Source organism: Chiloscyllium punctatum, chromosome 10 (genome assembly GCF_047496795.1).
Source record: "Chiloscyllium punctatum isolate Juve2018m chromosome 10, sChiPun1.3, whole genome shotgun sequence".
Lineage (NCBI taxonomy): Eukaryota > Metazoa > Chordata > Chondrichthyes > Orectolobiformes > Hemiscylliidae > Chiloscyllium > Chiloscyllium punctatum.
Window position 1 is genome coordinate 62449430 of NC_092748.1, and position 21511 is coordinate 62470940.

General features: G+C 40.0%; 1 protein-coding gene across 2 annotated transcripts in view; it reads left to right on the forward strand.

Moving 5' to 3' along the window:
* LOC140482229 (myosin light chain kinase, smooth muscle-like) overlaps window positions 1-21511 on the forward strand; it is a 430871-nt gene that overhangs the window by 336792 nt on the left and 72568 nt on the right. For both annotated transcript variants that reach the window (XM_072579340.1, XM_072579341.1), the window contains 3 exons: window positions 818-868; window positions 2914-3041; window positions 4954-5107. In XM_072579340.1, coding sequence (XP_072435441.1) covers window positions 818-868; window positions 2914-3041; window positions 4954-5107 — 333 coding nt within the window. The remainder of the gene's footprint in view (window positions 1-817; window positions 869-2913; window positions 3042-4953; window positions 5108-21511) is intronic.

Sequence of the window (21511 nt, forward strand, 5' to 3'; positions counted from 1 at the left end):
ACTTTTTGTTTACTAATTTACTTTTTTGCAGGGAATGTCATGAGATAACATTAGTTCATTTAGTAGGAACAGTAAGGGATAATCAGTCTAAAAGCATTGGATTTTAAAATCCGTTATGCTTTCTGTAATATTTTGAGATAAATTAATGAGTAAAATACTACTAATTAAAGAGAAGATTAGAATACAATTTGGCCATTTAGCCCTTGAGTCTGTTCCACTTTTCAATCAGATCATGGCTGATCCTTAACTTAGATCCTTATGCCCACCATTGTTCCACTGCTCCTAACACTTTTTTTTTAACAAAGGTTACAATAATAGGATGATAAGAGAATATATGTGCTAACGTACCTACTCACTTGAGGTCATTGGTGGCAGTGTTTGCATCACGGTTTTAAGTCAGTCAGTGACAACTTTATGAAGGTCATTATATCCTCCCTGTGTCCTGTGTTTGATGTTTTTAAATAATAAATGAATTGGATGGAATCAGTTCACATCACATAAAGAAAAAAATGGTCATTGAGAAGTCTGAACCACGCTACAAATTTAGTCAACGTGACCTTTTGACACTGATCTTTTGGATGGCGAGTCTGTTCTAATCTTCTGTTTTGTATAAATGTAATAAATAATAGAATCCAAAAACAAGACTTCAATTGTTCAGAACTATATGTTTCATCACAGTGAGGAATGATATTTGTTTGCTCAAATATTTTCAAGTGAATTAACATTTAAATGCTGCGCAATCATTGAAACAGTCACTCAGTCAATGCTAAAATGATTGTCTTGGTGTCCTCAGTTTATCCTTTGTCCTTTCTTTTAGTTCAGGCCACCATAAAAAAGAAACCAACTCCAAAAACTCCTCCCAAACCAGGTAAGATGTTTCTTAATAGGAGGGTAAGTTTAACTTTGTTTCCTTTTCTTCTTTGCTAAACTAACATGTAGCAACTTGTGTTATTAAAAATTTTTGGTAACATTTCCCTCCCTTTGCTACAGTCTGCAACCGTAAAAGTAAAAGAACTCCAATAACCTGACCCCCAGTGAAGAGCTTGTTTCTTACTTTCCACGTTTGTACTTGTTGTGGAAAATTGACTCTAACATATCCCAGCTGGTGAATAATTTACAATTGATTAAACAAGAAACTTAAATTTCACCAACTATTTCCTCGTCTTCGTTATCAGATCAACAAAAATATCCTCAGACAGTCAGCTGGGACTCTCTGGGGTATTTGTTTATTCAATCTACCATGAGCTTTTGAATTTAAGGGAATGAAGCCAGCAAGTTCAAATGTAAGTCTATTGAGACTAAATTAAACCACTTCAGCACAGGTATGTGGATCAGTCATGCAACTGTTTTATAGTTAATGAATTTAATGAACAGTGGAGCAAAATGAATAGCTTATTGAAATAAAAAAAAACAGAAACCTGCATCAACTAGAAATTTGATGTGAATATGGAACTGCACAGCATGTTAGTATCTGAAAGAAAAAAGACAAGTTCAAAGTTTGGGAATATTACCTTTGTCAGAGCTAATGAAGTTCACTTGAATTAATATTTTTCAGTTGTAACTCAAAGCTTGTAAGAGAATTTTTAAAAACGCACAACCTAGCGCTTGAGGATCACTTTGTTTTTGGCAAACAATTTCAATTTTTTTAATTCATTGAATATAGGCAACACTGGCAAGCCTGGCATTTATTACCAGTCTGTGTTAGTCTGAATTGGTGGTCCTTTCATTTGAAGGCAAGTTGATATGACTGGATGACTTGATGCTCTTCCAGCACCACTAATCCAAAATCTGGTTTCCAGCATCTGCAGTCATTGTTTTTACCGACTTGATCAGCCAGTTCAGGGGGTATGTAACCTCATTTGTGTGGGACTGAAGTTTCATGTAGGCCATATTAGGTGCAGAAATTAGTGAACCATTCAGTCCTGTAGGCAATTAAATCTGTCATCCTTACCCAGTCTGGCCTACATGTGACTTCAGGCCCACAGCAATGTTGTTGATTCCTGACCAATCTCTGAAATGGTCCAGCAAGCTACTCAGTTCCAGGACAATTAGGGCAATAAATACTGACCTACCAAAAATCAGAAACTCATATCTCTACTGAGCAAAGCCTGAAGAACCCATCAGTATTTTGGAAGAGATTATGAATAGTGTAATGTCATAATTTAAGAATAGTAAATTATTTATTAAGAGGGAGCTGCTAAATATAATTATAATTTATTTTGTTACAAACACATGTTTGCTCAGTCATATATTTTCATACAAGGTATGTGGTCTTCCATAATAAAGTTGATATATAATACAGTCTTGGCAAGTATGTAAAGCAGTGCCAAATTGGATTGTTTATGTTATCAATATAATGTCACAAAATGTCAGATTTTTGTTATACTTTGACAAGGAAAGCACGTGGTGAATTTTGTTTTATTAAACAAAACTTATACCAGTTATGGTGTCAGTAAAATATTCAAAGGCAATTTACACATCTTCAGGTTAATAATCCTGTACAGATACTAATTTAGGCTTCTCCATTTAAGTAGCATGAGACTATATTGTTTCATTAACAGATCAAACTCTCTATTTTGAACAAAACTGTCAGACAAAATCATCAAGCATTTTCTCATTCTGTTGTTTAATATTGAAAATAAAACTTCCGCGAAATCGTTTCATAATCATTGTGAATAATTCTTCCGAGAACACAATGTTTTGGTGAGTAAATTGTCCAACTGGAACATTGAGTTACAGCATAATTGTCAGTTTTTAAAGCATGAATTAAAAATCAAAACATATTCAATCTTTCATAACCTTCTCCAGTTTTATTAATGCAAAAAGCATCTTTCCAAATTTATGAAAATTGACCTGGTGATAGAAAGCAAACAACCTTTCTTTATCTTCCAATGTAATGTTCATTTTCAACAGCTATTCCACCACAGATACTTCAATGTCCAGGAAGCATGAAGGTCCGTGCAGGAGAATCTGTGGAACTGCTTTGCAAGCTCACAGGAACACAACCACTCAGCTATACATGGCTAAAGTTTAGAAAACAGGTAATGTTTTATCCATTTATTTTGTATTTACATTTTCAGTCAGAAGCAGCTTAGCTGCTGAGTTCTCTTTAGAAGGAAAATATTAGCCCACATGGATATCTATTCCAACAAGGCCATTAGACCACAAGATGGAGGAACATAAATAGGCCATTCAGCCCATTGAATATTTTCTGCCATTCAGTGAGATCATGACCGATCCGATTATCCTCAATTTCACTTCATTGGCTTTTCCTATTACTCTTAATTCCTTTACTGACTGAAAATTTGCCCTTTTCAGCCTTATTAAACTTAATGACCTAACCTCGATAACTCTTTGTGGTAAAGAATTTCACAGATTCCTTTTGAGAGAAGAAATTCCTCCTCATCTTTGTCCTAATTGTCCTCAGATTCAAGACTCTACCACCTAGACAATCAACTGCCTCCTATCTACCCTAAGAAGCCCCTAAAAACGTTATATGTTTCAATAAGTTAATCACTCATTCTTCTAAATTCCAGTGAGTACAGGCTGAACCTACTCAACCTGTCTTTGTAAGATATTAGCATGGGTTCCTGGACCCATGAAATCAAATGAAATTACCATTATGCTACAGCTTTCCTCCATAATATATTTTAAAAATTTAAAGATGGAATCGTTTTAGCCCAGAAAGAATACTCTCAACCCTGTGTGAGTTATTGTTCCATATCAGAGTTACCTCCTTTAATCCCATTACTTTACTTCATCTACATGTAAACATTAATATTTCTCTTGTGTACTTTCCTTTTCTCAACTGTTATGCCATACAGTTTTCTTGTGCATTGTTAAAAATGCACAGGTTGTATGGTTTGCAAAGCAGTTCTACAGACACTGCGCTTTTGAAAGTTTCTGAATTTTGATGATCTGTAAATGATCAACAAACATCCATATAATAATCAACTCCAGAATGTGTCTAATTGCTGCAATAACTTATATCAGTTAACAGTTGTGTTCTGAAATATCCCAAAGCATTATAACACTGGGCTCAAAAGTTAAATGGGGCAAGGATGAGGAAGTGGGAGACCTTGTAAGAACTGCGGACTACAGAAATAATTTGTAAAGTAATATGGGGTTGGGACTGACATAGAGAGAGCTGGCAGGCAACAGGAAAAAGGGAAAATGTCAGCTGAGATGATTTGTCTTCAAGAAATGGAGTCTGAAATCACCTTTATTCTCCAGAGTTCTAGATAGTGTATTAAGTGAAGTATCCAAAAACAAATGATTTCTTTTGATACAAAATTGCTGGACAAATAATAGTTTTCACAATAATACGTTTGTGCCAAGTCATTGTACTATTTAAAATAAATATAAATTTAAGTTTTGCTTTGAAATATAGTTAGTAATCTGTATTGAACTATTTTTCCTTATATAGTTGAACGTGTAAAGATTAGTTCTTTTATCAAATGTTTAATTCTCATTATGGTTAAGAAAGCATAAATTTGTTTCAGGTTATTACCTTATAGCTAGCAAAGAAAATAATGTTTTGTGTAATCAGTTTGAGTAGAATCAGAAACCCAGATTCCAGAAGTGATAAAGAAAGCAGCTTAACTCTCTGCATTACACTGGCCTTTAAATTAAATGATTAATATAGTGATGTAGTAAATCTATGTATGAATAGCCATTTTCTGAGGGTACATTGCTGATCATGAGCTTTGCATTGCCGCAACACATTTCAAACAATCATGACTGTGTTGACTGACATGCATTAGCAAAAGCTGAAGCACCCTATTACCAACGTGCTCAAGCAATTGTCCTCAAGGTTTGGGAAGCCTGTGATGTTTTCTGAAATCATCTCCAAAATAGAGATTAAACCAGTCATGTCAGTTTACTTGCCAATATTTTGTGCACATCAAAATAAAAAGTTTTCTAAATCCATCCTTCATTTTGTCCTCTTATTAGATTAAGGAAAGTGATCACATAAAAATAGAGAATACAGACAGCAGCAGTATGCTAATCATCTCTTCAGCTAAGCATGAAGACTGTGGCTGTTACAATTTACTTGTAGAAAATAAGTTCGGAAGCAAACAAGTTCAAGTTAACCTCACAGTTGTCGGTAAGTTGTTTAAGTCATCGTTGATACTTTGCTCAATGTGTAATTTTAGCAAAATCATTGCTTGTTAAGATGTTTTTGAATTAATAAATACTCATTTACTCAGAAAACTGTTGGGATATATATGTAAGAGTGATTTGCTTCAACCCTTATTTTAAGAAAAGGCGTCCTTCTTCCAAATTATTGCTATGACAGTGCAATTTTTGCACTGTTTTACAGTTAGATACTAGGTACTTGTATCAAGCAAGACTTGTAGAATCATCTATATTCATTGTTCTAAAAAATCTTGTTAAACAAAGCAATCTAACTAACCAAAAGATAATATTGGATTTAATCTTATCACTCAAAACTGGGTGGTTTGATGTTGCAATGAGGTTAAAATGGCAAAGTCTGGAACAAGACTCATTCCATCTCAAACCTGCCCACTTCCAATGTTATGGAGATGGAACAAGGTTTGGGTGTCTTAGTTATTCTTTATTAACCCTTGGTGACAATGTTTCAAGTAATCTGGTCTTTGGATCATTGGAGAACTGAGATATGTTGGAAGATACATTTGAGGAAGTCAGTACTTCTATCTTTTCATGGGTATTGACTGGGAAGTTTAAACTTCTATTAGACCGTTCCTCTCTGTCCATGCCCTCCACAAATGTCTCTGACTCTATGTTACTGTTGAAGACTTCTGACAGTTCCAAGGTCCCTTCCTGAATAATTATCCAGGAAACTTTGGACAGAGTAGGGCCTAGTCTAACACCTGGGTTAATCCCTAACCATGTCCTCCAGCCATACGTTGAAGCTCCTGAACTGACCTGAGATGACCACCCCCATAACCCAGCTGGACTTTCCCTACCTGAAAATCTGAACATCCTCCCAAACAGACTTGACAACATGTCTGAACAACTAATCTCCTCCACTCCATCAGACTTAACCAGCTACCACTCAACTACACTCTGGCTCAATTACCATGCACCTACCCTCCTCTCCTACCCAACTACACCCCACTCCAACCACTTGACTACTCCCCCAACTGGACCCAGCTACCTTTAACTGAACAGACATAGAGTCAAACAGTACAGAAACAGATCCTTCGGTCCAACCAGTCCATGTCGAACATAATACCAAACTAAACTAGTCCCGCCTGCCTGCTCTGCTCCCCATCAAGTCTAATCACCACCCAATATGACTACACACACCCTCATCTCACTAATCAATGCACCTCACTACTTTACCCAGCACACCCACCTGCCCATCTTACCCTCTCACCAAGCCACCTTACTCAGCATACCCACTCACCTCACCCACCTACCCAACTTATCCTCTCACCTTACCCAACATACCCACTCACCTCACTCACCTACCCTTCTTACCCTCTCACTTCATCCACCTTACCCAATATACCCACTCACCTCACCCACCTACCCAACTTATCCTCTCACCTTACCCAACATACCCACTCACCTCACTCACCTACCCTTCTTACCCTCTCACTTCATCCACCTTACCCAATATACCCACTCACCTCATCCACCTACCCATCATACCCTCTTACCCGATTCACCATTCAGCCATTCACTCATATTAATGGAAATATTGAACCGTTAAATACAGTTAGTGCTGGAAGGAGAAAACATAACCTCTCTTCCTGATCTACTTAATTCCAGTGAAATTCCCCAGGGGACATTGTGCTATGTGTCTCTGTGACAGTCAGGATCTGAAGATGGCTGATGTGCAGCAGCATCCAGGCCCCTAGCCACCAAGAGAGCCTCTACACTGGACAGGCACATTTACAATATCCTTCCCACTTCCCAGTAAACCTATCTATTCTCATTGGCTTTGTCCTGATAAAGCAGACTCCCCACCGAAAAGACCTCTGGATAAGAGCCCCACTAGAAATATTTAAAAGAACCTGCTAGTTAAGTTCTGAAGGACTTCTGGTAACTCCATTCTTCTTGCCAGACTAAATTCTCTCAGGCTAGGTGGCTTCCAGTTTCCCCAAGTTTTCCACCAGTGAGTAAAAACTCATCTTAGTTTATCTTTCATTCATAGAATTGGTTTCAGGTCATGACTGTGCAGGGGAACAGCAGTGAAGAGAAGTATAAAAGTGAAGGAAGAAGGACATCAAAATAAGGAAATGATAAAAAGAGTCAGGAGGGCGTTTCAGAACTTTTTAATGTTTCCTGGTACGACTTCCCAAGGCTATTTCTGGATTTTCTTGATGAAGAAAGACATGTTCTTTCATGGCCAGGAATGGAGGATGGTTGATGATGGGCAGAGGCAGGAGGGCTAGGAGTACATGGTCAGGTACAGGTCAAGCAGCATGGCAAGAATATTGCTGGTTGGGGGGTGGGGAGGTCAGGGTTGACATGTGGGACAGGGTCACAGCTAGTACACTTGTCCCATCCTCTGGGTCGTGCAATTTTTCTATCCTTCTCTCTTTTCCTGTCGCAGTTTCTCTCACAGTTGCTGCCATTTTCTTTGCCATGGGCACACATTCATATCTATCTCCCTATGTATAATTCACTTTCACTCTTTTAGCTTTAGTCTTTCTCTCTTTCTTTCCATATGTCTCACACATTCCTTATCCCTTTTTTTTGTTTAGTTTCCTTTCTGTTTCTCTTCCTTTTCAAAATCATAGGAGAATGGAGGCAATGCAGCCAAGAGCATGGTTTAGAGGTTGTGAATATGTCACCACGACTATTACCTTTTGATTTGAATAGTAAAAGGAGTTCATACAATGCCACAAGTTGATAGGGTTACACAATACAGACAGATAATGGAGTCTATCTAGGGCGATAGTATAATATGAAACAGATTCCATCTCAGTCATGACCACTTTTTAATATAATTTAATTTGAAAAGAAACAAAAAAGGCTCAGAAAGTAAATTTGAAAAAATCTCTGTTTGCATAGTCTGCTTTCATTAATCCTTTCGATGGAATCTGTACCTAGAACATTTAGTAACATGCTCAGCACTTTCTAGTGTGATATGTATTTGATGGATCTGGTTAACTAGTTTGTTCAACTTTATTCTTTTTAAATATAACTGATTATGTTTTATAGTAAGATTGTTAAAACATTTCTAAAGCCCTCGTTTGCTGTTCAAATAACAGAGATGCTTCCACAAAGTGATTGTCCTATAAAAAGTAAAATGCTTAAAACACTCTTACAGAAACATTGAAAATTAGTGGCTGTATGCTTTTCCTGTTGGAGGGAAACTTCAATTATAGCCTTTTATGGTTTCAGTTTATTCAAATGATTTATTTAAAAAGAATGGTGCTGTCAATAGTCTCAACATGGATTTTATCCAAGTTGGCTTGTTGATTGCTAAGTGCTTTGGTGGCTGTGAAGCCGAGGAGGAGAGTTGAATTAGTGTGTGTCTGTTCTTCATCTGTCACTCAGGCATCTAAACATCTAATTGTATATTTCTTGTAAAAATGCAGGAAATGCAGTCCTCTAAATAAAATCTATAATAGTTTAGCAACAACTTTTGCCATCAAAGTATGGATTTATACATTTTTGGCATTGCTTTACAGCACCAAAGTAAAAATTGCCCACAAAATTGCAGGAATGAGGAATCTCACAGCAAGCACGGTGTGCTAAATATTTTGCCACACCCTTTAGCTCCATGAGCTAATAACTGCATAGGGAGGTCAAAGAGGCATCTGGCACATCGGTGGATGATTGAAGCAACGACCTTATCATTTTAACCAACAAAATTTAAGAACAAAAGAACAAAGGAATAATGGAGAAGGAAATAGGTTTATTATAGTTAACAGAGAAATGTAGAGATGGAAAGAAAGTTGAATTAAGGAAGAAAGTGAGTTATTATTTTCCCAACAGATTATTAGCTGACACGATACAGTTGACTATTAGATTCCCAACCAGATGATTACAAGTTACATCCAAAGTTTCAAATAACATTAGAATCAATCTACTCTCATTGATTGAATTTAGTTGATTTTCAAATGGTCCAGTAACAGGAGTCATGTGAAGTAAGGAAGCAAGGAAATAATTTCACCCTGGAGAAAACTGTCTGTTTTCAGTTGGTCAGATAATGCAGTATAAGGTCTGTGGCCCCAATTAGATTGCTTTCTTAGCAAATTGAGATATTACTTTATGGTTGGTGAGGAATAAGCCTGAGAAGATGTTAGTTGGAGACTGAAATTCTGTCTTTATCATGTGCATGCTCTGTCAAGAAGAGAAATGGGTGCAGCAAAGGAGACAGACCTTGGAGAAGATTTTGAGAAATTTCAGTCGAGACAGATTGGCAAATGTTCACCAGAGTCAAAGAGGTGTGGCTGACAGAAAAATCTCCAGGGAGATTCAATATATAGGCCCAGTGAAACCTTTGCCTGCTGAAAATAGATAATCATTTGAACATTGGCATAAAGAGGATCCGGTCTGCTAAAGTAAGGGTTTTTCAGTTCTAGAAGGGACTGATAGTCTTGCAGAGATGGATCTATATCTTATTTGGGTCAACTTTGTTCCCATGATGCATTAGAGCAGCATGGAGCACCTCACATTCCAATCCAGCTGTGGGCTGACACTGACTCCAGTTTATCCAGCCATGTTAAAGACCCCTTCCACAATTTGTATGAAATCCTATAGGCAGCCAATCATTCTGCTGCATTCATATGTGGCTTTCTTGTTATGTTGACCCCATAGTTTATTGTAAAATCAAATGAATGTGATAGAAGCATGGATGGCATCTGTATAGAATGAGTTGTACTATTAATATGTGAATAATTTAATATAATTTGATTGTTTTTGGAAGAGGACAATGTACACTTAGTAGAATAGTTCCAAAGATGAGGGATTGTAATTATATGCATAAAGTTGAGAAGTTAAGGTTGTTCTTCTGAGAGGTGAAGGGTAGAGTTGATTGACATGTTTAAAATCACAAAAGATTCTGATCTTGTAAAAAAATTAGATTGGGGCCAGTTAATTTTAACGTAGTGTGATGCTGAATAAGTCCAGCAGCCTGGATACCAGCTGAAAGAATTTTTGTGAATTGAGGTAATTCAGGTTATTACTGTCTCCTTTCCTTGTCCCATGGTCATATCATCATTAGTAACCCTTGGACAATGAAACACAATATGAAAGAATGAGAGAAAAGCACAACTGTCCCTAATAACTTGAAGAGTCAGATTGGCAAAGAAACCAGAGGTGGCATCAGGAAAGATGTTCATCAATCAGTTGTTCAGAGATGGAATGCACTATCTGATAGGATTCAGAAGTAGCCTTTGAAGGGCAATTGGGTTAATAGAGAAAGAGAAAGAAATGCAGGATCTAGTCAAAGTGTAATTGAGTGAAAACTAAAAATTCAGACACGATGGGCCAAATGACCTCCCTCATTGCTGTTCTGTTCTAATAATCCACAGAATTGTAAAATAAGTGATGAGCCCTCCAGTTAGAAAGAGTGGTGGTGGTTAACAAAGGAAACAATGACACTAAGAAATTTGGAGGTGTATGTAGTAAGGACACCGTTACAAAATGGAAATCATGTAATATAGTAGCCTTATTTTTAATGAGCAGAAGTCTGGGCAGTACAGTGGCTCAGTGGTCAGCACTGCTGCTTCACAGCACGAGGGACCTGGATTTCATTCCAACCTTGGGCGACTGTCTGTGTGGAGTTTGCACATTCTCCCCGTGTCTGTGTGGGATTCCTCTGGATGCTCCAGTTTCCTCCCACAGTCCAGAGATGAGCAGGTTAGGTGAATTGCCCATAGTGCTCAATGATGTGTTAGTTAAGGGAAGGGGTTTGGGTGGGATACTCTTTAGAGGGTCAGTGTGGACTTGTTAAGGCTGAAAGGCCTGTTTCCACACAGTAGGGATTCTATTATCTATTCTAACTATATATATTATATGGAATGGTAAGGCTCTGAGTAGTGTTGTCCAGCAGAGAGACCTAGGGGCTCAGGTACAGAATGTTTTGAACGCTTGCATCACAGAAGACAGGGTGGTTAAGAAGGCATTTAGCACGCTTGCCTTTATTGCTCGGATCATTGAGTATAGGAGTTGGGACATCATGCTGAGGTTGTACAGGACATTGTGAGTCCATGTTTGGAGTATGGTGTACGGATCTGGTCGCCCTGCCATTGGGAGGATATTATTAAATTGGACAAGTTCAGAAAAGATTTACCAGGGTGTTATTGGGACCGGTCGGTTTGCATTATAAAAATAGGCTAGGACTTTTTCACTGGAGCATAGTAGGTTAAGGGGTGACCTTATGGACATTTATAAAATCATGAGGGGCATGGGTCAGGTGAATAGCAAAGATATTTTCCCTAGGGTGAGGGAGTTGAAAATTAAGAGGCATGTTTTGAAGGTGGGAGGAAAATATTTTAAGAAGAATATTTTACACAGAGAGAGGATCGTGGGTGGAATGAACTGCCCAAGGAAATGATAGATGTAGGTATTTATGAAACATTTAAAAGACATTTGGAGAAGTACATGAATAGGAAAGTTTGAAGGGATATGGGCCAAACACAGGTAAGTGGGACTAGTTTAGTTTGGAAAATCAGGTCGACATGGACAAGGAGGACTGAAGGGTCTATTTCCATGCTGTACGACTGTATGACTTTATGACTGACAATACTTAAAAAGAGATTTGAATTCCCAGTGATGGATTCAAAGGCACACTTGACAAGATTATAGGTTTTAAGATTTTCACTTAATAAACAAGCAAGAAACAGGTGCTGCAGTCAACTATATGGCCTGTCTATCCTGCTCTTCAATTCAGTATGTTTACGGCTGATCTTTGGATTCAATTCCACTTTCCCACCCACTGCCAATATCCCTTGTTTTATGGAGAGACCAATAAACCCATCTGCCTTAGTTTTCAATGTATTTAATGAGCAAGAATTCACAATTTTGTTTATTAGAAAGTTCCAAAGATTTGCAACCCTTTAAGCAAAACAATCTTTGCTCATCTCAGTCCTAATGATTGGACTCATATCCTGAGGCTGTGCCCCCTTGTTTCAGTTTTCCTGACCAGTGGAATCAACCACACAGTATCTAACCTAACAACACCCATCAGTCTAATAGAGTCTTAGAGTCATACAGCACTGAAACAGACCCTTCGTTCCAACTAATCCATGCCAACCATGTTCCCAAACTATATTAGTCCCACTTGCCTGTGTTTGGCCCATAATCCTCCAAACCTTTCCTATTCATTTACTTATCCAAAAGTCTTTTAAACAATCCCAACTGTACCTGCATCCACCACTTCCTCTGGCAGTTCATTCCACCTACAAACCACTCTTTTTAAAACTATTTTAAAAACATGACCCCTAGTTTTGAACTCACCCACCCTGGGAAAATGACCCTTGCTATTCACCTTATCTATGCCCCTCATGATTCTATAAACCTCTATAAGGTTACCCCTCAACCTCTTATACTCTGGTGAACAAAAAACCCAGCATATTCAGCTTTTCCTTACTCAAGCCCTCCAGTCCCAGCAACATCCTTGTACATCTTTCCTGAACCTTTCTAATTCGATAATGCCCTTACTATAGCAGGGTGACCAGAATTGTACCCAGTACTCCCGAAGAAGTCTCACCAACATCCTCAACATGTCATGTTTCAATAAGTTAGCTTCTCATTCTTCTAAACTCCAGACAATATGATCAAATTTGCTCAGCATGTCATCATAAGACAATTACCTCATCCCAGGGTACAATTGCCAGTGTATTTCCAGTGAGGTCTCATCAAAACTCTGTACAAGTAAAGCATGTTTCTTTGTTCTTGAACTCTAGTCCCTTACAGTAAAGACAAACATTTCATTGCCTTCCTAATCACATGCTGTACCTTCATGCTAACTTTCTGTGTTCCTTGTACAGGTACCAGCACACTCAAGTCTTTCTGAACCTGAACATTTATAGATTTCACATAGAATTATAGAACCCCTACAGTGTGGAAGCAGGCCATTTGGCTCGTCAAATCCACACTGATCCTGCAAAAAGCATCCCACTCAGACTCATATTCCCTTCCCCATAGCATCACATTTCCCATGGCCAATCTACCTAACCTGCACATCTGTGGACTGTGGGAGGAAACCAGAGTACTCGGAGGAAATGCACACAGACACAGGGAAAATGTGCAAACTCCACACAGGCATGTCTTTTAAAAATGATTCTATTCTTAGACTCTATCTGGTTCAGTAATGCCCTTCAGGAAAGAAAATCTTCAGTCCTTATCTAGTTTTGACTACATGTAATTCCAGTACTGATGTACTGGCATGAATATTCAGTTCCAGATAATTCTTGGTGCCTTTGACATCTCTGTTTCCATTTCTGGAGGTAGGCTGGCCACCGATATTCATTACAAACCTACCAACCCCCATAGAGACCCTGTCTATAGCTCCTCACACTCTGCTTCCTGTAAGGACTCCATCCCCATTTCCCAGCTTCTCCATCTCCATCACATCTGATGATGCCACTTTCTGCAATGTTGGGGTCTTGGGCATATCCACCTCTTTCCTCAACCAAGGTTTCCCTTCCATCATGGTCGCCTAGACTCTCAGCCATGGCTGATCTATTTCCCACACTTTCCCTTCTCTCCCTTACAACAAGGTGCTCCTTGTCTTCACTTGCCACACCACCAGCTTCCACATCCAAAGAATCATAAACTGCCATTTCTTCCCCTCCCCTCCCCCATCAGTATTCCACAGGGACCATTCTTTCCAGGAAACCTAGTCCACTCCCAATACCACTTCACACTGTGGTACCTTCAGAAGGTGCTGCAGAAGGTACAACACTAGCCTGTTTACTTCCTCCTTCCTCACTATCCAAGACCCCAGACACACCTTCCAGGTGAAGTGGAATTTACCTGCTCTTCATTCAATCTAATCCATTGTATTCGCTACTCACAATGTGGTCTCCTGCTACCTTGGTGAGACAAAATACATACTGGGTGACTGCTTTGTGAAGCACCTCCACTCTATCCGTAAAAATGTTCCTGAACTTCCAGTTGCCTGCCACTTCAATATACCACCATGCTCCAATGCCAACATTTCTGTCTCAGACCAGCCTCAGTAGTCCAGTAAAGCTTAGCGCAAGCTGGAGTTGTAAAATCTTATCTTCCACTTAGGCACTTTACAATACTTGGCACTCAACATTGAGTTTCACTGTATCAGAATGTGAATGCTTTCCTCCAAGCTTTACACACACACACACACACACACACACTCTCTCTGTCTCTCTCTCTCTTTGGCATTCATCCAGCCTGTCCATCTCCTAGTTTACTATTAGCAATCCCTTTCTCTGTTTCCTTCATTCTCTCTGGGCACCATCCCCATCTACTTGGCTCACTCCTTTCACCCCCATTATCAGCATAAATATCATATTTCCCAGCCGCTTGTAGCTCTGATGAAGGGTCACTGGACTAAAATGTTAACTCTGTTTTTCTCTCTCCAGATGCTGTCAGACCTGTTGAGTTTCTCCGCCACTTTCTGTTTTTGTTTCAGATTCACAGCGTCAGCAAATCTTTGTTTCATTCTCCTTTTGTAAAACTGGGTTTACTTAGAACATAGAACATTGAAAAGTACAACACAGAACAGGCCCTTTGGCCCACTATGTTATGCCGAGATTTAATTCTAATGTAAAATATACTAACTTAACCTACGCATCCCTCAACTCACTGCTATCCATGAGCATGTCCAGCAGTTGCTTAAATGTCCCCAATGACTCCGCTTCCATCACCACAGCTGACAACGCATTCCATGCATTCACAACTCTCTGTGTAAAGAACCTACCTCTGACGTCTCCTTTATACCTTCCTCCTAATATCTTCAAACTATGACTTCTCATACCAGTCCATCCTGCCCTGGGGAAAAGTCTCTGGCTATTGACTCCATCTATTCCTCTCATTATTTTGTATACCTCGATCAGGTCTCCTCTCTTCCTTCTTCTCTCCAGAGAGAAAGGTCCGAGCTTATTCAACTTCTCTTCATAAGACAAGCCCTCCAGTCCAGGCAGCATCCTGGTAAACCTTCTTTGCACCATCTCCAAAGTGTCTGTATCTTTTCTATAGTAGGGCGACCAGAACTGGACACAATATTCCAAGTGTGGTCTCACCAGGGACTTGTAGAGCCATAGCAAAACCTTGCAGCTCTTAAACTCGGTCCCCTGTTAATGAAAGCCAAAATACCATATGCTTTCTTAACAACCTCATTCACTTGGGTGGCAACTTTGAGGGATCTATGTACTTGCATACCCAGATCCCTCTGTTCCTCCACACTGTCAAGAATCCTGTCTTTAATCCTATATTCAGCATTCGAGATCGACCTTCCAAAATGCATCACTTTGCATTTATCCAGGTTGAACTCCATCTGCCATTTCTCAGCCCAGCTCTGCATCCTGTCTATGTCGCGCTGCAGCCTGCAGTAACCCTCTATACTATCGACGAGACCTCCAATCTTTGTGTCATCTGCAGATTTACTAACCCACCCCTCCACCTCCTCATCCAAGTCATTTATAAAAACTACAAAGAGCTGAGGCTCAAGAACAGAGCCCTGCACGACCCCACTCAACACTAACCTCCATGCAGAATGCTTTCCATCTACAACCACTCTCTGCCTTCTGTCAGCCAGTCAATTCTGAATCCAGATAGCCAGATCTCCCTGTATCCATACTTCCTGACTTTATGAATGAGCCTACCATGGGGAACCCTATCAAATGCCTTGCTGAAGTCCATATACAACATACCCACTGCTCGATCGTCGTCGACCTGCCTTGATACCTCCTCAAAGAACTCAATAAGATTACTGAGGCAAGACCTGCCCCTCACAAAGCCATACTGACTGCCTTTAATCACACTATGCTTTGCCAAATAGTTACAAATCCTATCCCTCAGAATTCTTTCCAAAACTTTGCTGACCACAGACATAAGACTGACTGGTCTGTAATTGCCAGGGATTTCCATATTACTCTTCTTGAAAAGAGGAACCACATTTGCCTCCTTCCAATCCTCCAGTACAACTCTTGTGGAGAGTGAGGAGGCAAATATCATTGCCAGCATCTTAGCAACCTCCTTTCTCACTTCCCGGAGCAGCCTAGGATAAATCTGGGTCTGGCCCTGGGGACTTATCAATCTTAGTGTTTGCCAAAATTTCCAGCACATCAGCTTCATCAATCTTGATCTGGTCAAGACTGTATCCCAGCTCCTCTAAATTTTCATTTACAACAAGATCCCTTTCCTTGGTGAAAACCGAAGCAAAAAACTCATTTAGGGCTTCCCCTATTTGCTCAGACTCCACACATAAGTTCTCTACACTATCGCTGATCAGCCCTACCTTCTCCCTGATCATTCTCTTATTCCTCACATATGAGTAAAATGCCTTTGGGTTCTCCCTAATCCTTCTTGCCAAGCTTTTTTCATGCTCCCTCCTGGCTCTCCTCAGTCCAATTCTGAGCTCCTTTCTCGCAAGCCTGTTATCCTCTAAAGCTGTGCTAGATACTTGTTTCCTCCACCTTACGTAAGCTGCCTTCTTCCTTTTGACGAGAAGTTCCTCTGTTCTTGTCATTCAAAGTTCCTTAACCTTATCCCTTCTTACCTGTCTCAGAGGAACAAATTTGTGCTTCAATTGCAACAACTGCTCCTTAAATAGTCTCCATATGTCTGCTGTGCCCTTTCTGTGGAACAATTGCTCCCAGTCTGTACCTCCCAACTCCTGTCTGATAACGTCATAATTTCCTTTTCCCCAATTAAATATCTTCCCTTGGTAATTGCTCCTTTCCCTCTCTAAAGCTATGCTAAATGTGAGGCAGTTGTGATCACTGTCACCAAAGTGCTCTCCCACCGCGAGATCTGACACCTGTCCTGGCTCGTTGCAGAGCACCAAATCCAAAATGGCCTCTCCCCTTGTTGGTCTGTCTACATACTGAGTAAGGAAACCCTTCTGAACACACCTGACAAAAACAGCTCCATCCAAACCATCTGCACTAAGGATGTTCCAGTTGATATTGGGAAAGTTGAAATCACCCACAACAACAACCCTGCTTCTTTTGCATTTTTCCAGAATCTGCTCGCCTATGAGTTCTTCAATCTCTCTACTGCTATTAGGTGGTCTGTAGAAAACCCTCAATGGCTGTTGCGTTGCTGTTCCTAACTTCCACCCATACTGACTCAGTAGACAAACCTTCCTCAACTTTCATTTCTGTAGATGTGACGTACTGTCTGATTAGCAATGCTACACCCCCTACACCTTCCCTGTTCTTTCTAAACATTCTAAACCCTGGAAAATCAAGCAACCATTCCTGCCCCTGTGAAACCCACGTCTCTGTTATGGCCACAACACCGTAGCCCCAAGTACTGATCCATGCTCTAAGTTCATCACTCTTATTCCAGACCCTCCTTGCATTAAAGCAGATACACTTAAACTGATCCCTTTGTTTCATCGCGTGAGAAACCTTCCTAATAGATTCAATATATCCTGTCACTGTCCCATCTGCAACAGACCTCCTCTCAGACATGTGGCTCTGATTCCCACCCCCCTGCCAAACTAGTTTAAACCCTCCCAAATCACATGAGCAAATCTCCCACCCAGGACATTTGTGCCCCTCCAGTTCAGGTGCAACCTGTCCTTCATGTACAGGTCCCACCTTCCCCAGACGGTATCCCAATGGTCAAGGTATCTGAAGCCCTCCCTCCTGCACCAGCCTCGCAGCCATGTGTTAAGCTGCAGTTATGCTGCTCTTCAGCTTCCAACCTAACTCTCTGTAGTCACTTTTCAGATCCTCAATCCCTTTCCTGGCTATATCATTGGTGCCAATATGTACCAGGATTTCTGGCTGCTCCCCCTTCAGAATCCTGCAAATCCAATCGGCGACATCCCGGACCCTGGCACCAGGGAGGCAACATACCTTCCGGGAGTCCCGTTCCTGACCACAAAATCTCCTGTCAATCCGTCTAATTATTGAGTCCCCTACCACTAGCACTTTTCTATTTTCCCCCCTTCCCTTCTGAGCCTCAGTGCCAGAGACCTGACAACTATGGCTTTCCCCGGTAGGCTGTCCCCACCAACAGTATCCAAAATGGTATACTTATTGCTTATCGCAACAGCCACAGGGGATCTCTGCTCTGATCATCGGATCCCCTTCCTCCCCCTGACAGTAACCCAGCTGTCCTTATCGTGTGTCTGGGGAGTGACCACCTCCCTGTACATCCTCTCAATTTCCCCCTTAGCCTCCCGCATGATCTGTAGTTCATCCAGCTGCAACTCCAGTTCCCTAACTTGATTTTCAAGGAGCTGGAGTTGGATGCACTTCCCACAGATGTGGTTGGCAGAGACATGTGAAGTGTCTCTCACCTGCCACATTCTACAGGAGGAACATGCAACTGCCCTAACATCCATATCCCGCTAATCTGAGCTACTTATTCTAACCAACCACACTTTTAGTGCCTTATTAGGGCTTCCTTATTAATAGATTCTAACATTTTTCTAAAAAGCAACATTCACTAAACATTGCTTACTTAGCAACTAATACAGTAAACTACAGAAAATCTAAGCACCTTTTAACATCACAGAACTGGAAACCCCACCATGTGTATATACATTACACCACACTCTGAAGCATTATAGTGTTTACAGGTTCCAGTCCAAAGTTACTCCCAGCCTCTAACTGGCTTGCTTATTTTTATTTCACTAATTCGCAAAATCTAGTGTTCTTAGAAAGGAATTCCCCTAATCTTCTGAGAATCCTCAAACTGATCATTTGCAGAATTCCTGGCTCCTAACTACACCAGGGAAAATTTTCCAGTGTCCTTAAAAATCTAGTTTCTGTCTTTTCAACCAGAGAACAAGGTTCCACCCACACTCTGCTGGTAGCCAACAGAGAAAGTCTTTTTACTGCTGTTTCCTTGAGTCTTTCTCTTTGACTCTTTATCTCACTGTCTGTCCATGGTTTCCCTGTCAGAAAGTTTCTTTGCACCAAAGCCAGATGTTCTTTTCTTTCTGTCCGATGTGAAGGCTGGCATTCGGGATTCAATAGGAATTGTGCCATATCCCTGGTGCTCATGATAACCAGGTCACATAGGCTTTATGTCAAATAGACCTGGTAAGAAATCATCTGCCTTTCTCCGTTATTCTATTTTATTTTGAATTACAGGAGACAGATTAAAACATAGCCTTATCCCTTAAAATGGCCACCCAAGTGGACAGGGTTGTTAAGAAAGCATATGGTGTTTTGGCTTTAATTAACAGGGGGATTGAGTTTAAGAGTCATGAGATCTTGTTGCAGCTCTATAAAACTTTGGTTAGACCGCACTTGGAATATTGCATCCAGTTCTGGTTGCCCTATTATAGGAAAGATGTGGATGCTTTGGAGAGGGTTCAGAGGAGGTTTACCAGGATGCTGCCTGGACTGGAGGGCTTATCTGATGAAGAGAGGTTGACTGAGCTCGGACTTTTTTCATTGGAGAAAAGGAGGAGGAGAGGGGACCTAATTGAGGTATACAAGATAATGAGAGGCATAGATAGAGTCGATAGCCAGAGACTATTTCCCAGGGCAGAAATGGCTAACACGAGGGGTCATCATTTTAAGCTGGTTGGAGGAAAGTATAGAGGGGATGTCAGAGGCAGGTTCTTTACACAAAGAGTTGTGAGAGCGTGGAATGCGTTGCCAGCAGCAGTTGTGGAAGCAAGGTCATTGGGGACATTTAAGAGACTACTGGACATGCATATGGTCACAGAAATTTGAGGGTGCATACATGAGGATCAATGGTTGGCACAACATTGTGGGCTGAAGGGCCTATTCTGTGCTGTACTGTTCTATGTTCTATAGCAACCTTATTATCCCATGTACAAGGGTGAGAATTAAAAATCCACTTTGGATCCACTTAGATATTCAGAAATTAAGTTACTTCAGAAAATAAGCAGACACTATATTGGCAGTGAAGTGGTGAAATGGATCTAATCTTGCAGGCTGGTAGGAAACAGAAATGAGGAGAGTATGCTTCTGTTTATACTGCGTCCTTTCTGTGACCTGATTGTTTATGGCCACTTATAAATTGCGAACATCCATCTACATTTGGTGTTTTTCATGTCAGTAGTCCTGTACATTAGAACAATGGCATGCAAGCTTTGACGTACAACCAAATTTGTATTAAAATTAAACGCTGATCCACTTGAGGCTTTCATTGCCAACAATGCTCGACTAATCCTCTTTAAAAAGAAGTATCAAGGCTTAAATCCAAAAGTTACCACTGTGCCCACCCCAGTGACAGAGAAAGCAAAACATTTTGCCTTAGAATCCTAAAATTAGGATTGGACAAACACCTTGAAACTAAATCATTCATTCAATTCAACCGCTTAATAAAGCAGCGTGGTTAAATCTGTTCTTTCCCAATCTTGAGATTTTGCTTGAATCTCAGCAAATGCCATCCAAAAGAATTACAGTTCCTGCAACTGTAGATATGTTGAATATGTTAAAAAAGACACACAATTTCAAATCGCATGTGATGGATTAGAATTTATTGTTAAATTCCATGTCACGTAACAAGCTAGATGTAACTGACACCAATTACACATCTAAGTTAGAATGCCATGATGGGGCAATTGGAGAGGAAATTAGAATCTGCCAAAGACACAGAAGAAAGTGCCTTCATCGTAAGTTCATGAGTCATAGGGAATCAATTTCCTTCAGATTTCCAGACCAAATCTGCCTTTCAGTCATCATCATTCGAACAGGAATGAAAACAAAATTTTGCTGTTTTTGGTGGTGTGAAAAATATGACCACTAAGTATTTTTCTCCCTTTATCAGTGTAAATATCTTCTTACAAATATTCGTCCCTTGGATTTTTATCTGTTAAAAAATGGTATAATTATAGATGCTAGTCTTTGACATAGGGATGCAGTAAAGATAGCCAAACAGTCTTTCTTCATTCAAGTTTGTTATTTTTATATAGAAATAAAATTCAGCACAAGAAAATGAGACAAACAGCCTGTGGTTTCTACTCTATGAAACCTTCATTGGAGGAATTAAGAAGAGGGGAGAAAAGAAACAGATTGTGGGTTTGGGCCTTTTGTCAACTATCCTTCAGTGATGTAACAAAGTATCAGGGATAAGGGAGAAGTGACTCTGAGGCAAAAGGCAGGAGGAGAGAATGCAAGGTCTGAGCAACCAGTTCTTGGATTTGAATGCTATTCTAAAATCTAGAATAAGAAAATTCTTCTCAGGATGTAACGTTACCAGAAAAACAGAGTTGTTAATTTAGAGTGCAAACAAACAAGGTTTATTAGCCAATAAAGATTAATACTTAACATTTCAATAGTCAAACATAGATCAGTGTCAGTTTGTCTTTGCCTACAGGATTTCTGCAGTCTTCTTGGTTCTTTCAGTCATTGGCTCATGCCATCCTTCAAGCTTCTAGTTTAACCACTTTGATGCACATCTCATTTGCAGTTTTAAG